Source organism: Ictidomys tridecemlineatus, chromosome 8 (genome assembly GCF_052094955.1).
Source record: "Ictidomys tridecemlineatus isolate mIctTri1 chromosome 8, mIctTri1.hap1, whole genome shotgun sequence".
NCBI lineage: Eukaryota > Metazoa > Chordata > Mammalia > Rodentia > Sciuridae > Ictidomys > Ictidomys tridecemlineatus.
The window spans coordinates 91,222,494-91,244,569 of record NC_135484.1 but is presented as its reverse complement, the minus strand read 5'-3'; the positions used below and the strand labels follow the sequence as shown (position 1 = coordinate 91,244,569).

The following is a 22,076-nucleotide window of genomic DNA, read 5'->3' as shown; positions in this document are numbered from 1 at the left end:
TGATTATGGCTATCAGTTTCCTTAAATTTTTTGTTGAGAATAATACAAAAATTTAGGTAAAATAGAATTTAAATTATAAAATAATGTTACATGATGATGTATTTATTTATTTATTTTTTCTTTTTTTTAATTTTTTTTATTGGTTGTTCACAACATTAAAAAGCTCTTGACATATCATATTTCATACATTAGATTGCAGTGGGTTATGAACTATGATGATGTATTTAAATTGAAACAAAAATTAATTGGATATTTGATATTTTTTCATGTTTTGATTTTATCCTGTAACATTCAGTTATTTTCAAATTTTTGATATTTAAGCTTTAATTTCTGTGATAATTCAAAAATTTTATCACATTTTGATGGTATATATCATTCTAATATATAAATATTAACATCTACTGGTACCATTGGAGTGGTAATTTAGAAGGTTTAAATGTGTATTGTATACTTTACCACCTAAAATAGGAAAGAATTCAAAAGGAGAAAAAGCAGTCTGGGTTCTCAGAAGCTGTGTAAAAATACATCTTACACTTTATTTTCCTTGTTATATAAAATTTTCTAAATCCCACTTAGCCATATTCTTGTGGTTCCCTTCTATCATACACATCAGTGATACCTGGCTATTTGTTCTATACATATTTAATCATCTTATCTTCAAATAATGTTTGATAAAATCCTAAGGTATGGCAGGTGTACGCTTGTTGCTATAAGACAGTTGCACACAATGTGGCAATATACCTGCCTTCTACTCACTTACTTGAGTTCTAATTTAATTTGTTCTTGTCTTTTAAATTCCTCATATATTGAGATCTCTGCTTCAGTAATGAAGAATTCTTTCTTTGTTCACATCAAAGCAACCCTCAATACAATGAAAATATAAATATAATTGTATACCAAAATGTTATCTAAAGTCTTAACATCCAATATATCTGAGTGTGAATGCATTTGATGTTGACTGAGTATTTGCAGAAGTAAATAAGATTCGGATGAGGTCGTTAGAAGCTAGCAAGTTGTCACATGCCTATAATCCCAGTGACTCTGGAAGCTGAGCCAGGAGAAATACAAGTTGAAGGCCAGTCTTAGAAACTTAGCAAAAGCTTTTCTCAAAACAAAATTAAAAATAAAAACACTAAGAATATAACTTAACTTCGTGGAAAAGTTTCCCTGAGTTCAATCTCTAGTTTTAAAAAAAATGGTTATTAGGATGGGTCTTAATCAATTTGACTGGTGTCAATTGACTAGTATCCTTACAAGAAGCCAAAATTTGAAAATTTGGACACAGACATGTACAGGGGAAAATCAATGTGAAGATATTGTGAGAAGATAGCAATTTACAAACCAAGGAGAGGAACCTCACCTGCCAAACCCTTGATCTTGGACCTCTATTGTCCAGGACAGTAGAGGAAATAAATTTCTATTGCTTAAGGAAATAAATTTCTATTGCTTAAGCCAACCAAACTTTTTTTTTTTTTGTGGCAGTCAGGGCAAACAAATAAAGTGAACACTCTGAATTTCTTTGGTAATTATACATATGTTGGTGTCTTGATATAAAAATAAGTAAGATTTACATATGGTACATGGTAAAAAATCTGTGGCCAAGTTTTCTTTAAAACTCTTTGGACAGGTTAAAATATATGCTTTAGAAATTCTCAATTAACACCTTTTTATTCACTCAAAGCAAAAGTTTTTTGAGTGCTATCACTTTTTGTATAACTTGCCTAATTTTAATTATCTGATCTACAACAGCATGAGTTATTGGTATCATCAATGTGAATAGAGTCAAATAACAGTTTGATGACAGTTATGGAAAAATATTCAGTGGAGAGTTTTAGAATTAACTTCTGAAGTAGTGTTTGTTTTTCCCTACCATGGACTATAAAATTACTCTGTGCAAGATTGGCTAAAGCCAATAATGGCTTGTCAAAGTCTTCAATGAAATCTTCAAGCCTAGCTCCAGTAGAATCATCACCAGGCACATGGGAGAAGACCATTGTGAAGTTCTCTAAATGTGCCCAACACAATATGATGTTTCCAGATATGGTCCACTCCAGATACATCTGCTGCTCAATCTCCTTCCTCTTTAATGACCAAAGTATACTACCAATCAGTTGTTTTCTATTATTATTATTATTATTATCATTGTAAATATTGCTCTGGTTAATCATCCTGGTCTTAATATTTTCTCTTATAATTTCAAGTGTCAGATCTGTGGAATTCCTGTCAAAAGAATTCTCTCAACGTCCCTACAGTCTAGATATTCCCTATATTTTTTCAATCTTTCTCGTCACTGTATTTTAATGATCTAAATTTTCCTCTTAAACTCTCTGGTGGACATTCTTAATATTCCCTTTAACCCTTGCTTCAGCCTTAGGTAACAGAATTTACAAAGTTCTTAAATTGCCGTTCCTGTGGCTTCATCACCCACCAAACTTTCCTTGTCTTTGCCTCTCATTAATCTGGCTAAAACTGATCATTAACATATTATCCTTTTTCCAATATGGTCACTTTTTTTACTTTATAGATGCCACACTGATATTTATTACAAACATTTCTCTTAGCTCATAATTATTTTTTCTTCTCCAACTCTACCAAGCATCTCCAAAGCTTTCTCCCATTCACATAGTTTCTTAACTTTCTCTATCCAGATACATTCTTTATTTCCTTATTATCACCTAGAATTACTTAACGAAATACCATAAGCTTGGAAACTTTATTCAGTGACTAAAAAGTTTTCTATTATTATGATCCAATTATTTTTAATGTATAAAACATTAATAGTGGATGTGGAAAATATATGAAAGATACTTAAAGATAATCACATATGATTCTAAGAAAGTTTTCAATATGAAAAAGCCTATTTTAAAGAATGTCTGATGGATTTTTAAATGTACAGAATGCAAATGTATTACATTTTACGGAATCTACATTTTTTTAAAAAAATAGCTTTTTTTAACAGTTTATGAATTCAGTTTATTTTTACATTTTAATACAATGTGTAATTAAAAACAAAGAGTTCTTACCGGTAAATGGTGGGTGACAGATACATTCGTAGTCTTCTTTACCCCGTTTTTCTCTTTTATTAATGCAACTTCCATTATTCTTGCATGGTCCAAAATAACATGTATCATATTCTTGGCAGTACTTTCCATAATATGGAGTCTGGCAATGACAGCTATATGTCTTCTTCCAAACTTCACTAAGACATTTACCATGCCCAGAGCAAAATTCTGAACTTAGAGATTCCTGGCAGAACTGTTGTTTGACCGTCACATTCAGTCGAAGTCCCAGTTCACAAAGTGAAGGACCACTTGCCATTACTGTGATAAAATAATGTGTGCCAACACTCAGCCACTGTGGATTAACCGTGTGTATCCCTTTTAGTTTGCAACCAAAAAGTAACTGATCTTCAGCTGTGGTATTTTGTACACAGTCAATGAAAGATGTTTCAGAAACATTCATCAGATTTATCTCGGAAAATTGAAGAGACAGATCAGAAGAAATTACAAGGATGTCTCCTAATTGAATCTGCAAAGGGCAAATCTGGGGAACAACTTGATTGAGTAAAATATTCATTTTAGTGTTTACACCCAAAACCGAGCAATCTCTGTAGAAGTCCGTGCAGATGTTGTCTGTCAGTGTCCAATTCACAACATATGCTGAGGGTTGTGGATGCCATTCTTGAACCAACTGCCATTTACATGTTGTTTTTCCATTTGTAAAAGAGCTATGGAGAACTACCAGGATCAGAATGATGATTGACTTGTTAGTCATTTTTTGTACAATTGTATTTTACAGTCTCTCGTGAAAATGTCAGGAGGAATTGCTGAGAAATGGTGTTATTTAATTATTGCTGGATATTTACAGATATAGATATTGTTCACAAATTCCTGGGGTTGACTTTTTTTGTCTGTTCCTTTTATACTTGATGACAGGGGAATTTGATAAAGAAACAGGAAAGTTCGTGTTTTAAATATCCCTTTAAACATAAAAAAAACACATTGTTAGTGAAGTTTTTACTCTATAAATATACTTAATGATATAGAAAATATTTAGATGATTTCTTAGATCAAATAAGAACTGGCATAACAAAGACAATGTCACTAATAGGTATGGACCTCTTGGGGAAAATAGGCCAGTCAGCAACACCTGGCTAAAATATATTAATCTTGGCCAATCTTATGTAACCACCTACTTTTGAAAAGTTTTACATCATGACATAATTAAAGCAGTAAATCACAGCAGTCTTCGTATGTTGTCTTTACATCAATCTTAAATTTCACTGACATAGAGCAATAGCCAAGGCTCTTCCTTCATGAATGGTTTCAATTATCTACATATAAATATTCCTTTTCTAATTGGTTTAAGTATACCACCTTAAAACATAAAGTAATCATAAGGATAATTTAAATATAATTTTATATAATATTTTCATACAAACTCAAATTTAAATGGCTGTTGTTGAAAATCATGTTGTTTTTAATTTGTAAACTAGAGGATGGGATTCCCACATAAAGGACTCATAGAAAATACATTGCATAAACCACCAATCTTAGTCTGAGTCTTCCCCCAGCATGTTTGGAATGAGAGAGAGATGGCAGTCAAGTAGGGAAGAAGAAGTGTAAAATGGAATAGTAAAAGGATGATTACAAATTGAAGTCATATTAAAATAGCATTTCTTTCATCCTGCATACCTACACTGAAAGTGCAGGTAAGAGCATCAGTTTTGTATAGAGGTCACCATTGCTTCAAGAGGGCAAGAAAACAAGCAAGGATTCTGAGAGCTAATATAGTAAGACAATATTTTTAAGTGATTACCTATTATTGAGGGGTCACTATGTGCAAATCACACTTACTAGTCAGTTAGCAAATGAACTACAATATTTATAACCAAAACCAAAATCTGAGTAGCACTTTAAATAAGTATAATGGGAATATCAGTTCCTTGGATTTTAGTTATGTAGCTTATTTACTCTATGTTGTTAGGCAACATATGCTTTAAATCCATTCATTTTTCTATAACTACATGGAAGACAGTACACCTGTTTAATAAGGTAATATTGAAGGTTAAATTGCACTATGTAAGCAAGAGTCATCTCATAAAGGACTATTGTTTGCTTTTCATAAAGATGGCCAATTTTAATTAGCAACTATCTTTGATTAAAATTTATAATTATCAGATATCAAATTGCAACATTTAATCTGTACCATGAATAGCAATAGAATGCTAAAATAAATTACATATAACATTTTTAAATTAATGTATTAATTTGTATAAAATATTTGGTAGTCCACTATCTTTTTATATATATATCTTTATTTTATTTTTATGTGGTGCTGAGGATTGAACCCAGTACCTCATGCATGCCAGGTGAGCATGCTACTACTTGAGCCATATCCCCAGCCCTGGTAGCCCAATATCTTAATGGCCATTTCAGATCATGTAGAAATCAAATTTGATATAAAAGTTACCTCTTTCAATTTCAGTTCTTCATGTCACAAACCTATAAAATATGTCATTGTGAGTAGTATATAATACTACTAAATATCTGGAAAAGTTAAAATATATAATTTTCATAGAACTAATTGTTAAGCATAATCAAATCCATTTCATATATATTAATTATCAGAAAGTTTTGTATAAATTACCAATCATAGTAAAAGTTTAAAGAAGTACATTACACAAATATATTCTGGACCATTGTATATCAAAACAGTATGCTAGATACTGCAAATTTATCAACTATCAGTTGGAAGAATGTACCAAAGTATAGAACTAAGAACTTAGAGAAGACATTATTTGTCATTGACATTAAATCCATTCTATCAAATATGGTCGAAATTCAGATGATGAAATGGAATCATGTTGGAAAGTTGGAGTATTCCAGAAGAAAACATTTAGCAAAACATGTTGAGGGGAATGTGATAATAGATGCTTTTAAGGAAGAAAAGTAGACCATGTAAGTGCAGAGGGAAGCAGAATCATGATGAAAAACAAACTCTTGCTTCAGAGTATAGCAAGAAGGGCAGACATTGTCAATAAAGGAGATTGTCATCCTTGCACATGGGCCATGCTAATCTTCTCTGTATTGTTCCCACATTATATTTCCTAATAAAGTCATAGACTATAAAATTCTGAGATAATTAATGTTAAGATAAAAATTTTATAAAAAGGAAATAGTATCTTCTCTGAAGGCAAGGGTGAGCCTTTTGAAGATTTAGATAGGGATTAACAAAGAAAGACTTTTATTTTGAAGACATCAATCTAATTTCAGAGTAAGGAACATATTGGAGAATATAATTAGAGGAGTTGAGACACTGATGGAGCAAATAATAGCACAGATCTAATAAAATGATAATGATGACTAACTAGTACAGTAGCAGCAGAAACAGACCAATGCTGGTAAAGTCCAGAAATGCTACAAAGGTAGAATCACATGGTCTTGAACACTGTGACCTAAGAAAAGTTAAACTCAGAAGCACCAGGTAGAGAAACAAGATGGCAAAGAAAAAAGAGATGTCCAAATCCACATACTTGATTTGAGGTATGCCTCATTGATTTTCTAATACAAGCTTTCAGAAATCAATTGTTAATACATATGTGAGTATAGGAGATAAAACTAGGCTGGAATTATGAACCTGATCATATTAATTACATTTTTATTTCCATGTGTTTATAAAGTTGATGGAAGGTTAAGTTGAAAAAACTTGAGTTTAAATCATAAAAAGGAAGCACATAAAAAGACATAAAGCAGTATATAAGAAGAAAATAATAATGAATATAGAGCAGGAGGAAAGAAGAAGATAATTTTCAAATACTAATGTTGTGACAGGTGGCAGAAAGTTGAGGAACTTACGTTGGGGGATATTCTATTTATGAAACAGAAAAAGATTTGGGGTGATGGTCATTCTGTATTTAAAAAAAGGACAATGGACAAGAGTGTGTTTAAATAAACAATGAGGAAAACATAAGAATGTTAGAGAAAACTCAAAGAACCACTAGGTAATTTTGAAACACTCTTTGGCTATAAATGCCAAATTTACAGTAGTATCAACCTGCCTGCACAGGTGTATTATTCTCCCAGTAGCATAGTTAAAAAAAAACAACAATAAAAATAAGTTGCAAATGGGTTCAAACACAAACAGTTACCAATTTAATTCCACATGCAAATGCTAGGAAACAAATTACATTTGCATTGAAGCAAAATTAGGTCTGTGTGACATTTTTAGCCTGGCTGCAGATGTGAGCTTGCATTACTGCAGGGCTAATCCTGTGCTTCTCAGAATTCTCTAGGTCCCTAATTATTGTGCATTTATGTCTTTAAAGAGAAAGTGACTTAATGCATTACATTTATGCCTCATGGAAATTCAAATAAATGTAAATAGCAACTAAAAACAACAAAAAAAGAACCCTTCTATATAAGGTCAGTTGCATTCATACACACTGAATGCAAAATGCTTTGCATTTCAGTAAGAACAAGAATAATATAAACATCTCACATGAATAAATTTGAATAAGTGCTATAATTTGGACTCTAAAGGTAAGTATAATGGTGAATGACATGGTTTGTTATTTATAAATAATACTCTTCAACCCTGCACAAAGTAGCAAACCAAATGACATTCTGCTCACTTCCAAACATACAGACGCATTCATTGTGTGGTTGAGAGTTGAAATGAAAAAGCATTTTCATTCTATGTGATATTATCAGTATATCATATAAATTCTTGATCCAAAAAGCCCAGAAATTGAGAAACTAAAATATAATAGAGCCATTTATAGAGGGGTGAGAATTAATGATACTATATGTAATTAAGGTGTAACTATGCTCAAGGCATAATATTACAAACTGTGGAAGTTTAAAGTAAATTTGTATTATTCTGTACATCAGTGGTTATTTCAGTTTTCACCCTAATGTGTGTATAATCTTCAAAATATTTTTTTAAAATTTATATAATATATGTTATGTTTTAAAAACTTCTAAAAATGTGAGAATTAGAAATGGAGGGTATAAAATGAACAGATTTATATTATAAGTTCTAATACTACATGTGTATGCTCTAGATGAAGGACAACAGATTTTAAACAAAACACATTTTATTGAAATTACAGGAGGGAAATGAAAATGTGGGTTTTAAATGCCAGTACAGCTAGATACCAGCAATATAGAGTAAAAATTCTAGCAAGAAGTCTGGAAAAAGAAAATAATAATAATAATAATAATAATAATAATAATTGAAAGGAAAGCTGAGATGAGCAATGGACATGAGGTAATCAATATACTCAGGAGAATTCAGAGTATGAACATGTTTGTTTATGTATGCAATAGAGCATTGAATTAAGCTAAGGGTTTCTGATGAAAGATGGTAAACTAAAAACCTGGAGAAAAATAATTTTCAGAAGGTGGATGAATAAAGATATTTCAAACTTACTTTGTATTTTGTTAGAGAAAACAAAAAGGTAAAAAAGTTTTCAAAATTTTTTTACCGTGCTGATACTTGCACAGATTATAAAGTTAATTTACTAAATTCAATGATTATAATGCTGCTAACATCTGCAACTGAACTTAATCAGTATTCCCAAAGCCAATATATTTGTACAACATGTTAGGCTTTTAAGGGTTAAGGGACAGGAAAATTAAATGTAGAAAATTCTTTCAACAAAATGTCCATGAAAGAAAAGAGAATATACAGAGAAGTTGACAAAATAGAACTGAAATCTCATTTAAGCCATCAATGTCTACAAAAACTTTTTGTTTAAACTCAGTGTCTATATTGAATAGCACATTCCTATAAATTATGGTACACTTTTGAATGCCTTTCTTAAGAGATATAGTGTGCAAAATGTATCTTTTTCAATTATCTGAAAGTCATTTGATTTCTGTCGCTTACATTTATATATTCTTAAAATGAAAAGTCAGGAATAAAGTAAGTCTAGAGAACATGGGGCTCAGTGACATAAGAGGTAGATTGAGCCACAAGAAAATGTGAATCTCATGCTTGAGCTAAAGAATGTAATAGTACATCATGGGACTAGGTTCAGGGATGGGACAAAGTCCAAATGTTTGGTTGTGCTCATTACTCAGCTGCTTATAAATAAATGTATGCTTTTATGATGTATTAATAACTTGCTTACACAGTTAGGGATTAAATTTATTCTGGCATTATTTTAGAATAGTTTTCACTTTTAGTCCACATATTTAAGGAGTAGGCCATAAAATTATGAATAGCTATTTTAAAGAGGATCTATAAGAAATTAAAGAAGTTACTCTATGTAACCTAGTTTAGAAAATAGTTTACATGTGTCTGCCTGTGTGCACATACACACATGCATATATCTATTTACATGTATTTACATGTATAACATTCAACACATTCTGAGTAATCACAAAATATTGGCATCATCATTTCTGCTCTCATTTTGTAGATGATGAAAATGAGAATTTAAACAACTAATCAAAGTTTCATTATTTATATCTTTCAAGTTTATCTGTGCTATTTCTTGACAAATTATGTTTTTCTAGAGGTATTTTAGTTCAATGAAGACAAGTTACAATTAAACAAAATATGTAAATTATGCTTAATATAATTCAATCACTGTGTATCTGTGACGAAAATGGTAAAGGAATGGAAAGGAAAATGAATATGGTGTAATTAAATAACAAATTGAATATTGGTAAATTGAATATTGGTAATTCACTGATTATAGAGTAAAACTTTGTCCCTATTTTAAGGACTATAATTTTAATTATTATTATGCATATTATATTTTTTATCTTGTGGTTAAATTTTGTCAAAACACAAAATTTTATATTCATCATGATGAAAAGTTACCAAGATTATTGTAAATAAATCAGATTACACTCCAGGAATCAGAATTTGTTTTGTAATACTATAAGTTATTTCTTAAAAAAAAAAAAAACTCAGCACATTTGCAACTACATAGAGGGTAAAGATAGTATTATCAAATAGAAAATGATGGTACAACAGTATCACACCTTAATCAACATGATTATTTGATTTCAGGAAACAGATCTGTTTTTATAAAAGTTTGTATAAATTGTAGCTTATTATATATTTATACTTCTTTCCCTCCCATATTAATTTAGAGTATGATCCTTAATTCTTTTCTGATATTAATTAAAGTTTTCTATTGCTTATACCTATTAATTTCCATAAAAATTGGTCTCTGTTAAAATAATAACTTTTTGTTGAAATTTACATGACTCTACTACAAGAAAAATCTAAATTTATATATGACTCAAAGTCAAAAATATAGTGAGAGCTAAAACAAATTTATTAATTTCTGGGCAGATTTATGTTTTCTAAAATTCATTCTTTGGAAATAGTAATATTATATAGATGGTAGAATTTTCTATATGTTTTAGCATCTTCCAGAGATGCAATTATCTCTCATTGAGACTCTGAATGAATGATTTTAACTCATGAAATCTGACAGAGATCTGCATTCTTTGAAGATCTGAATGTCAGTAAAAGTAAGAAAAGAGTAGCTACAGAAGATAATGTCAATGGTTTGGACAGGACTGAAGATGGCCCTTCATAACATTTGAAATCTTAAGTGGAATCTAATATTTAAAAAAATCATATTTGCTATATTCTCACATTATCTGTTAATATAGAGTGTAAATTATTGATAAAGCCAAAACTATACTAAAGAATTTATAATTTTGAGTCCATTTAGGAAAAATTTTTCTATTTGCAATGCAATTTATGTAAAAAAAAACGAATGTTATAGAGACAAAAATCAAGATGATTCATTATTCTTAAATCTTTAAAAAAATTAAAGGGTAAAGTTTGATCAAAAAAAGAGGAGAATTTGGAAACACAATAAAGCTATGCAGGAAAAACTACATTTTTTTTTTTACAATTGTCAGAATGAAAAGGAATAAATTAAATGACATAGACACAATGAACACGACAAAACAACACAGAGAATTGGTATGAATGATCCTAACATATCCAAAACAAAGGGCCATCAATCAAAGTGACAAAGTAAAAAAACTATATGACTACCTTGAAAATTTAAAGATTAATATTATTATTAAAACTCATTTTCTTGTTACTAAAGGTAAATATTATTTTAAATCTTAAAGTATTTAATAGGGCACTTTTGAAATAACAGTTAAAAAGATATTACTTATCCTGCTCTACTCTCTAAAGTTGTCTTCATCTAACATACTTCTTAAGGATATTAATTCCATTTTGCCAAATTGCATACACACTGCCTTCTTTTTATAAATACTTACTTCATTACAATGGGTGTGGAGTCACAGTGCAATTGAACACAGATTTCCTCTCTAGCCCTTACCTACCTCATGTATATTCTCCCCAACTACCAACATCACCATTCAGAATGGTATCTTTGTCACATTGATGGATCTACTTGACACATTATAATCACTCAAAATCCATAGCATACATTAGAATTCTTAATACTTTTAGGATTGCACATTCTATAAATTTGGACAAATATTTCCCCACTCTCAACAAAGGTTTCTCTGTATCTTTTAATACTTTTTGTTTTGGGCTGGGGGGTACTGGGGGTTGAACTCAGGGCACTAGACCACTGAGCCACATCTCCAGCCCTACTTTGTATTCTATTTAGAGACAGGGCCTTATTGAGTTGCTTTTGCTGCTTTGAATTCACATTCCTCCTGCCTCAGCCTCCTGAGCTGCTGGATTACAGGTATGTGCCAATGCATCCGGCTGCTTTTCCTAGTTTGATACTCATATTTTTAAGTGCATAAATAATACTTCATTGCCTGAATCTATCACAGTTTATCTGTTCACCAAAAGAAGAACATCATGCTTGTTTATAACCTTTAGAAATTATGAATAAAAACTGCTATAAAGAGGTTGAAAATGTGTCATGAAACTAAACATATTCTTACTATATTTTTTACATATCACATCTAACAGTTTCTACTATTTTTAAAATCTCATATTAGCATGCTACATTTGTTACAGTTAATAAACTGGTAGGATATTAACCAAAAAATTTTACTAAATGATCAATATTTTAGATTTTTCATTTTACTTTATGTCCTTTTTCTTTTCCAGAATTGTCTTTCCAGAATTCTTTAGTTAAGCCTTTCACATTCATATAGTGGTCATATTCTTTCATTCCTCCTCACTGTTGCCTCTCAGATGGGAATTGTTTTTGATGACCTTGATATTCTTGAGGAGTGATATATTTTGTATTTTATAGAATGTCCTTCTACTAGGATTTGTCTGATACTTTTCTCCTGTTTAAGCCAAATTAATATATTTTGGGAGGACCATATAAGAAAAATATTTCTTTAAAGAGTAAAGCAATAAGTGCCATTTCATCATATTTTGATTATGACTAGTTACAATTTGTGGTCACCTTAGTCACTTGGCTTGAGGTAATATTCATTAAGTTTTGTCCTTTGAATTTATTTTTCCCTCCACTTATATAATATGTTCTTTGGAAAAATTATAAGACCATATTTAGTTTGTAAAAAACTGCCAAACTGTTTTTAAAGTAGCGGTACTATTGTTCATTCCTTTCAGCAATGAATGATAGCTCTCCTTACTCTGTATGCTTGCCACCAGTGAGCACTGTGGCTTCTTCAGAGTTTAGCCATTCAAACAGGTGTTGGTGGTATCTCACTGTCACTTTAATTTTCAAATCCCTAATGACAAAACATATAAATATATTTTCACATATTTATTTCCCATCTGTATACATTGTATGATGAGGTGCATGTTCAGATATTGAGCACATTATTACATTCCTGTTTTATTATTACATTTTAAATTGTGTATTTGGATATAAATCCTGTATAAGAAGAACTGATATCTTCACTACATTGAGGCTTTCAATCAACAAATACAAAACATCTCTCATCTAATTTATATAATTTATTCATTTTATCTAATCATTTTTATCAAGGTTTGTTGTTTTCTATATGTTTGTATAAATTTCATAGATTTATATGCAATTATTTTATTATTTTAATGTCCATGTAATAAAATGCTTTTTCATTAAATATTAACTGTTAATTGCTGGTACCTAGGAAATCAATTGACTTTTGTACATTAACTTGTATTCTGGAAAATAGTATACTGACTTAGTTATTCTAAAATAATAACTTTTAAAATTTGAGAATATAAAAAGTTACATAACTTTCTTATACGTATGTATACATTTCATTCACTTTTCTTGTCTAATTACATAAGAATTTTACTCTAGGTTGAATAAAATTAATGAAGGGACATTTTAGCTTTATTTTGGATCTTAGGAAAAAAGTATCACATTTTGTATATTAAATATGATAACAGTAAGTTTTTGCAATTGTTATCTGCTGAACTGAGGAATTTTCCCTTTATTCTTAGCTCTCTGAGAGTTTTTAAATGTTTAATTTTAAATTGTAAACTTGGTCTTGATTTGTGGAATAAGAACCTCCTATTATGTTTAATATAATTATATTTATTCATACTTTGATTCAAGTTGATAAGATTTTGTCAAAGAAATTTGTGTGTGTTATGAGATATATTAGTCTATGTTATTTTTATTTTAAGGCTTTGTTTAGTTTTGAAATTAAAGTAATAATAGGCTCAGAGAATGACTTGGTGGAATTCACCAGTGAATTCAACTTCTTTAATAGAAATAAACCTGCTTCAATCAGCACTTCTGACACCTTTGATAGTTTGCATCTTTCTTAAAATTTTCAAATGTTGTCATAGAGATTATATTTTGTCTGTCTTCACTATCAGTTTAATGTCCACATAAAGAATAATGTTGATCTTTTAAAATTACTAATGATCTTATGATATTAGTATTGTGCATCTTCTCTTTTTCTTTACTTCTGATTCTGCCTCTCCCTTCTTTTAGTTAGCATGGTTAAATTCTTCTTCAATTTTTTGATCTTCTCAAAGAAACTTAATTAATAGTTAAACTATGCTTAATTCATAGCTAAACTCTGACTCTACCACTGAGCTACACCCACAGACCCTGTTTTAAATTTTATTGATGTCTGTTCTAATTGTTATTATGTCTTTACTTTTGCTTATTAAATTAAGGTTACTCTTATTTCCCAAGCTACCTAGGGTGGAAAATTAAATTATTGATTATATATTTTTCGTCTTTCCTAATAAAGGCATATAATACTACTTATTTTATTCTGTGCATTGCTTTTACTGGGTCCCATGTAGGTTAATAAATTGTATTTTCATTATAATTTAGTTTAAAATATTTTATAAAATTGTAATTGTGACTTTTTTTACCATTGTGCTTTTAAAAGTACACTTTTAATGTCCCAAGTATTTTGACATTTCCCAGTTATCTTTTTATTACTAAATTCTGGTTTTAGTCCATCATTGTCTGAATATATATTTTGCATGATTTCAGTCCTTCTAAATGGTCCATATGTATGATATAGAATATGGCCGTCTTGCTGGCTGACTGACTATTCACACAATCTCAAAATGACTATGTCTTATTAATAGACCGAGTGTTCTATAAATACCAATTAGATGAAGATGAAGCCTATCTAGTCAAGCAATCATATCTCTAATTTTAAAACAGAATGCTAGGTCTATATTATATAAACATAGGAAAAAATAAACTTTTCCAAATTTTAGAAAATGAAAAATTCACTGCAGGAACTGGGGGTGGGGCTCAGTGGTAGAGCTCTTACCTAGCACGTGCAAGGCACTGGGTTAAATGCTCAGCACCATGTAAAATAAATACATAAAATAAATGTATTGTGTCCATGGAAACCTAAAAATGGAATTGCCAAGACAACTGTACCCTCCATAGGTAAACTGTAGAAAATATCTGAACACACAGAAAAGTTCCCCTCCTCTCTGATTTCTTTTGGAATTTCTTGATTTCTCTCTCTTTGTTTCCCTGGTTGTCAGAACTTCTATTTTGTTTTTCTCTCCCTTCTTCTGTTCTTTGTGTGCTGAAAGCCTGACTCTGACACAAAAGGAAGTGAGTAGCCTGCTGAAGGGATGTTAACCTGTGTTTTTTTCTTTCTCATTGCTTGAAGACGGATTTAACTTTAGATGTAGCATCCACTTCTCACTCACCCTCACTTCTTTACCAGCAAAACCGACATGTTGGTGATTTTAACTCCCTCGTTTTATTTAGGTCTCTGTAGCTCTTCTGCTTTGACCAAGAGTTCACCTGAACTTGTCTCTTCAATCTCCTCTCCTGTTTAAATTGTATAGTCAAGGGCTTTTGGTTTTTGGTTTCACACACTTTATAAGCTCGCCTAGAGTTCCTCCTCATTCTATTTCCATGTATCCCTGACTCAATACCTCTTTCCTGCTCCTGGTCCATCTTCTTCCTCACTGCTATGTCTTCCACATCCTGCCTTGACATACTCCTCTTCCTCTTGTACCAATGGCCCACTTTTGTTTTCTCTTCCTGGCTGGAATATTCAGAGCCTTATTTTTTCACCTGTGGGTTTCTTTGTCTGCTGTACACTGTCCACTTCAGCTTCCTTCCCTAATTCATTAACGTTGTCTTCACTGTACTCTCCACCCAGGGGCTCATAATCTTCATCCTCCTCCAAGGTAGAGGTCTTGGGAGTCCAATTCTTCCATGTTGCTGTTGCTGGAGGCCAGGCAGCTGTCCTCAGAGAAGAGGACTGGAAAGTGGCCAGAGACTCATGACATTGGCAGTAGACACCTGTGTCTTTTTATATTTCCTTTCCTAGTGTATAAATTGTATTTTTAAAATTATTTTTTGAAAAAAGTTTCCTTAACATTTACAATATGCTTTTCCAACTAACCTAATTCCATCTTTAAATAACACTTTTCTGCTTCACATGTGGTTCTTCCACCTTATAACAGTATTCCTTAATTTCTCCCTCCTACCCTTTGTGACAATGATGTCTTTCATTCACTTTACCATGAACTATTTTCAATCAATCTATGAATACCATTATTATTTTGAAATCATGAATTTTTAGATATATTAAGGACAAATAAGAGATTCTATATTACCATTATTTATTCCTTTTCAAATCTATTCTGTTTTCTTTGTAGATCTAGATCTGAGTTTCTAATTTGTATTACACCCTGGTCCCGAAAATTTCTTGTAACTTTTCCCGTGTGCCATATCTTCCTGCTTTGAATCCTCTCAGATTTTTTTAGCCAGGAGAGAGTCTTTGTTGTTTCTCTTTCATATTCAAACTATTATTTCATTGGGTATAGATTTCCTGGTTAGTGGATATTTTTCCTTTATTGATTTAAATATATGACACACTTTCTTTTGTTTGTAATAGACAATACCTAGAAAAAAAGACAAATGCTTACTGATTGTTTATGTTTTAGGATATTACCTAATACCGGATAATAGGCATTTAACAGGATATTATCTGTTACCAGGCTACTATCAATATCAGAGTATATAAGTCTTTGTCTTCGACATATATTTTCATTGATCATATGTGACTACCTAAGAGTGAAAGAGATGGATCATAAGGTTGGTACAAATTTAACATTTTAAGAAACTGTCAAATATTCTATACAGTTGTTTTACCACAATACATTTTTATTAGCCACATGTGAAGGTACCAGTGACTCCAACTCATTTCCTACATTTGGTATATGTGACCTTTTTAAATGTAGTTATTCTAACACATATCTTAGAGTTTACTTTAATTACTAATGACATTGAACTTTTTTAATGCTTCTTTTCCAAAGAAGAATATATTTGCATATATTCTTTGATGAATTAACTATCAAAAAATTTGTCTACTTTAATTTTTTTTAGCACTGGATATTGAAAGTGTTTTTCATTTCTTAAATATATGTAGTATAGCTAGATATATGACTTGCAAATATTTCTCCTAGTTTGTGGCTTATATTTTTATTCACATAGAAAGTGTCCTTTAGACATCTTTTTATCAAAAACTTTAATTTGATTATATACAATTTATAAATTTTTCTCAGTGGACCCAAATTTAAATATAAGCCCCCTGCCAATATGGTAAAACAGGGAAAGTAATTTCTTTTTTGTTTACTTCCTCTTCCCGCCCCCATAGACTTTCATCTGGGAACTCTGAAGTTGAAATTTACTTCTTTCCAGATGTTATCCCAGCTGCCTGTTCCTTTTGCCTCACTCCTCTGCTGGAGCTTTATTTCCTCAACTTCATGTATTATTTCTTGCTACAATCATTTCAATGAAGAATATTTGGGTAGCTCAGCAAGGGAACAGTGGGAAATATTTAATCAAACTTATGGTTCATATTTTTGACTGAGTAAGGTGTGCCAGGGTGAAGGTTTCTTTCCTACAGGAAAGGCATTTCACTTTTTCCATAATTTCTTAATGAAGTCTATAGATTTTCTTTTAAATGGTACTCCTTTGTTTGTAACCTCTATTTTTTTCCTCTCAAAAATCTTTGTCTTTAATGTTTTAAAATCATTCGTGATTAAGTGTGCCATTTTTCATTCATTTAGATGTGTCAAAATAAGGCATGTGGGTGTGTACATGCATGTTGTTTTTAATTTAGAAGTTTGTGTAATTTGATTATAAAATCATATTACTTAACGTACTTATTTCATAGAGTGGCTTCCATATGGAATAAGGAGCAAACAATGTTTGATGGCACCTGATATTGTCCATCTGCCTCTTATTCTCTTTGAGATTGAACTTCTGAAGCATTCTTTGTGCACTTAAAATACTCTAACGCTCATGCTTGTATCCATGAATAAGAGATAGTTTCTTACCAATTCATTGAAGATATGTTTTTAACTTCTTACCCACGGAGGGTACAATTTAATTCAGGCAGTAATGCAATGAAGTTGACAAATAGTAACTAGTCTATGCTCCCTTTATGTTTATTTTTTGCAGTAAGAATACATTATGCATGACATTACTTAAAAGAGCTGCAGGAAAATAACACACCTGTTTATTTTCCTACTAATTGTATATAATATTTTTATCTACTAGAGATAAATTTTGCTTCAGCCACTATGTAAATAATTCTATTTCAAACCAGAGAAAAGAATTAATTAAAGATATTAACTTCATAATGTAATTTCTTGGTGTATGTGTATATAGTAAGTGTGGTAGATAAAAGTGTGATCTATATTCAGAATACTTTAATAGAAAAAAAAACAGGTTAGGCATATAGTACAGTGGTATAGGGCTTGCTTAGAAGGTTCAGGGCCCTTAACACCCTCAGTACTAAATATCAAAAGAGAAAGAGAGAAATAGAGAGAGAGAGAGAGAGAGAGAGAGAGAGAGAGAGAGAGAGAGAGAGAGAGAGAAAAGGGAAAGAGTACATAAATTAGAATATACTACATTTTCAGTTAAGTTTTAGAACATGGGACAGACAGATTCCCAACCATGGCACACTCAAGGAATCCCAAAGATATTTTTTTGGCGGGGGAGGGGTGCTGAGGCTACAGGAATCCCAAGTTTAAAATAAGTCTCAGTGATTTAGTGAAACTGAAATTCATAATTCAAAATAAAAACAACTGGGGATGTAGCTCAGTGGTAAAGTACCGCTGAATTCAATCCCAAATACAAAAAAAAAAAAAAAAGAACTAAACATGCTTATAAATATGAGAAGATCTTCTATTTATAGAACAACAATTTTATATATGAAAAACAGTATTTCTTATGTAAGCATATGCTTTTTTTTGCAATCAGGTCTATAATTAGACAATGCCCACTGAAAATTCCTATAGCTTTTAAAGTACTTTTAAGTATGGTAGCCTTAAGCTCACTACAAATTTGACTTTAACTATGAAAGAAGTAATTATGACATGTAAGCAACAGCGGTTTTTGGGGATATCAACTGACAAGACACACTAGAAGCATGAATATAATTTATGTTTCAGAAAAAAAATAGATAAGAGAAAAAAATTTCAGCACAGCGGGAAATGTTTTCATTAAAATGTCAGAATAAGTGTAACATATTATTTTGAGTTTAATTTTCCTCAGATCCTGTGCTGAGAATTTTATATGTACGATTCTTTTAATCTTTAGTCTTTTAAATCAGTACAAATACTTATGTCCAATTTAGATAAGAAGCCATGAATAAGAACAAGGATCTATACTATCACTAACACTTCTTTCCTCATAAATTCCTTCAAAATTCTTCCCATCAACAATAATCCTCTTGGAGGCAATGTAGTGTAAAATAAACAATAGTTTTTGAGAAAATAGGAGAACTAGAATTTAGTCTAGATTTTTCTATTGATTGGCCAAAGAGCTCATTCTGTCAATGAGAATTAAAAAAATCTTACACTGTATGCACAGCTATAAGCTCTAGCACTGTATGATACTGTCATATTTTCTTCAAAATAACAATGAAAGGTACAATTATTATAGACCATACCTTTCTTACTTGGAAACAGCTCCATTAGAACAATATTATAGTGTCTATTACATGATTGAATTTTTATGATTTGCAAATGATTATAAGTTTTAATTTATTAAGTTATAAAATGGCACTAATAAAATATTTGGTTTGGGAACATGCAAATTGTTTTATGAATCTTAGGAAACATTACATGAAAAAGTGATGTATTTTTAATATTATGTTATTTTCTTTTCCATTATAAACATAGGAAAGATTATATGTTTCTCAATTGATATTATTTACTTCTGGTTTTATTAGATATAATCAACAGCAGCAGTAAGAATAGTGACAATGTTATCTAAAACTGTCAATGTATAAAAATAAAACAAACAAACAAAAAAGGAAACAAAAGCTCAGGGCCCTAAGCATGTGATTTTAAAGTACTAAAATCGATTTTGTGTACAATTTCAGTACTCAATTGTCTTTCTCAATCAATTACTGTGGGTTTACATCTACACTAATAAACTTTAATTTAAAACAGTTTATAAAGAGACATTGAAAGCAAAGAAATCTAAATGATGCTGCTATTTCCTCATTCCATCTATAGCTGTGCAGGTCACTTTCAGATTTCTATGAGTGTATTTGTGCTAAAGTAAGCTAACAAGTTAAAGGGACTAAATGAATTTTATATTTGGAAATTATATTAAAAGTATAATGGGATAAAATTAATTTAATCCTTTCAACCAAGTAAAAATCTTGACCAACAGAAATCACAAAGGCAGGTTTATGTTGTTGCTATAAATTAAACAAGTTAATCAAAAAAGGGAAAAATGATTAAAAAATATATAAGACTGAAATACTCTAAATTTGAGGCCAGATGGAAAAAAATAAATGTAGAACATATCCCTAGGCAAGACTAGCCAAATAATTAAAAAGTAGTTCCTGCACTCAACAACTTCCCTGTTTAAATAGAAGAGGAGGAATAAAAGACTGATGGCAATAATTAACAATATGACTCAATGTCCAATTTTTTTGAAAGTGTTTAGCATATGTAAGAGGAAGGACTGTTTTCCCATTTTATTCTCAGAGGAGAAGTACTAAAACTGACATCTCAGAGCTGGTATTTGACAGAATCCAAATTTGATTTAAACCTTCTGCATTTTGTGTCTATGCTCAGAATTAATATTCTACAACACAATAACTTATAAAAGGTTTAATTTTCACAAAATTAAGAAATATATTATGCAAAGTTTTGCAGAACAATGCACACATTACAAAAACTATGCTTTTTACCATCAGTTTTCCTGCTTGTATACTTCCTATTAAGGGCAAAAATGCTCCTATTTTTTTAAAGATTTAAGAATAAACAATGAGTTTGCAAAAGCATGGTAAACATTGAATAATATCTCTGTTGAAGAACCACAGTTTATTTTGCATATTAAAGGAGTAAATAGACATTTGAAAACATACATACTCTATGTTACATATTTAGTGAATATATTCTCCAATCCAGTATATAGGATTTTTGTTGGTTTGTTTTTTCAGTTGTGAAAAACTATTAATCTCAAAGTGTAAGCAACCAGAGGACAAAAGATTTTGTTTCTTCTTGTTTATTACTATATGTACAATGCCCATATTAGAAAAAAAATGAAGTATTTTGAATGAGAAAAATGAATGATGCTTTTTTCCTAATACAACCTTCTGAGTTATCACCTACTTTTATTGTTTTTGAGTTGTTTATAACTCTATAAGTTGTAAGATAACATTAGTAATGCAAATGATTCTTATTTTTGCAAATGAAATGTGCTTTTTTCATTGGAGATATAATTATTTATTGCATTGTGAATATTAATCAGTTTCACATTCATTTGTACATTAATTTCAACATTTCTAATTGGATGCTTGTAGAACTGAACTTTAATTTAGTTTAATATCATATCTACTTTATCATTACTTGGTGAGTTCAATGAAAATTTTAATGTATTGCATACTATTTAGGTATGATTTTACCTTAAAATAGTTGTTAATGCCTAAAATAGCACATATATGAGCAGTAAGTATGTCTGAAGTATATTACTAATAAATTTTGTTAGCAAATAAGTCAATAGTTGAATGAATAAGTGATTATATATGTATATTTGTATTTATATATGACCATATACATATATGTTGTGTATGCTTCTGTTAACAATAATTACAGTTTGAGGACATAGTGGTCTGCTTTGTAGTTGTTGGAGGGTCTAATCTAATTCAGGATACAATAAGCACTTTTATATATTAGGCCTTTCCTAGACACTAATGAAATTTGAAGGTATTGATCTCTAAAGCTCATTTTAAATTGTAGAATAAAAAATCAGAAATGCTGAAAGTGCTACTGTAGAGGTTTTATATATAAATTAATGTACACATCTATATAGTTCATACATACATATCTATGTAGAACAGGTGTTTTAAATTCTGTTTCTTTTTAGTGTGTTTTTATCAGTACATTGTAATTATACAAAATAATTGGGTTCATTGTAACATATTCATACATGCACAAAACATAACTTGTTCCATTTATTCTCTAGTATTTCCCCTTTCCCTCCTCAGTTCCCCCCTTCTAATCTCCTTTCTCTACAATACTATTTGATTTTTTAATTAATACACAAGAATTATATGTAAAATTGGGATTTATTATATATTATATATATTCATATGTGCACACAGCATGTTTAATTCCCAAGTACTACCCTTTTCCCCTCTCTCCTCCATCCCCATCAATTC

General features: G+C 30.4%; 1 protein-coding gene and 1 non-coding gene across 6 annotated transcripts in view; both read right to left on the bottom strand.

Annotated features, from left to right (window-relative positions):
- The window catches only part of LOC101975864 (protein eyes shut homolog), a 481,285-nt gene that overhangs the window by 281,277 nt on the left and 177,932 nt on the right, over positions 1-22,076 (bottom strand). For 4 of the 5 annotated variants that reach the window (XM_078019824.1, XM_078019822.1, XM_078019821.1 and 1 more), the window contains one exon: positions 3,024-3,979. In XM_078019824.1, the coding sequence (XP_077875950.1) occupies positions 3,024-3,774 (751 nt within the window). In that variant the 5' untranslated portion in view covers positions 3,775-3,979. Of the gene's footprint in view, positions 1-3,023; positions 3,980-15,309; positions 15,689-22,076 lie in introns of those variants that run through there. The other variant, XM_078019823.1, reaches the window with a different exon arrangement.
- On the bottom strand, positions 6,021-6,124 carry LOC120889348 (U6 spliceosomal RNA). The gene has a single exon (XR_005733261.1). It is a non-coding gene; the product is annotated as a U6 spliceosomal RNA (small nuclear RNA).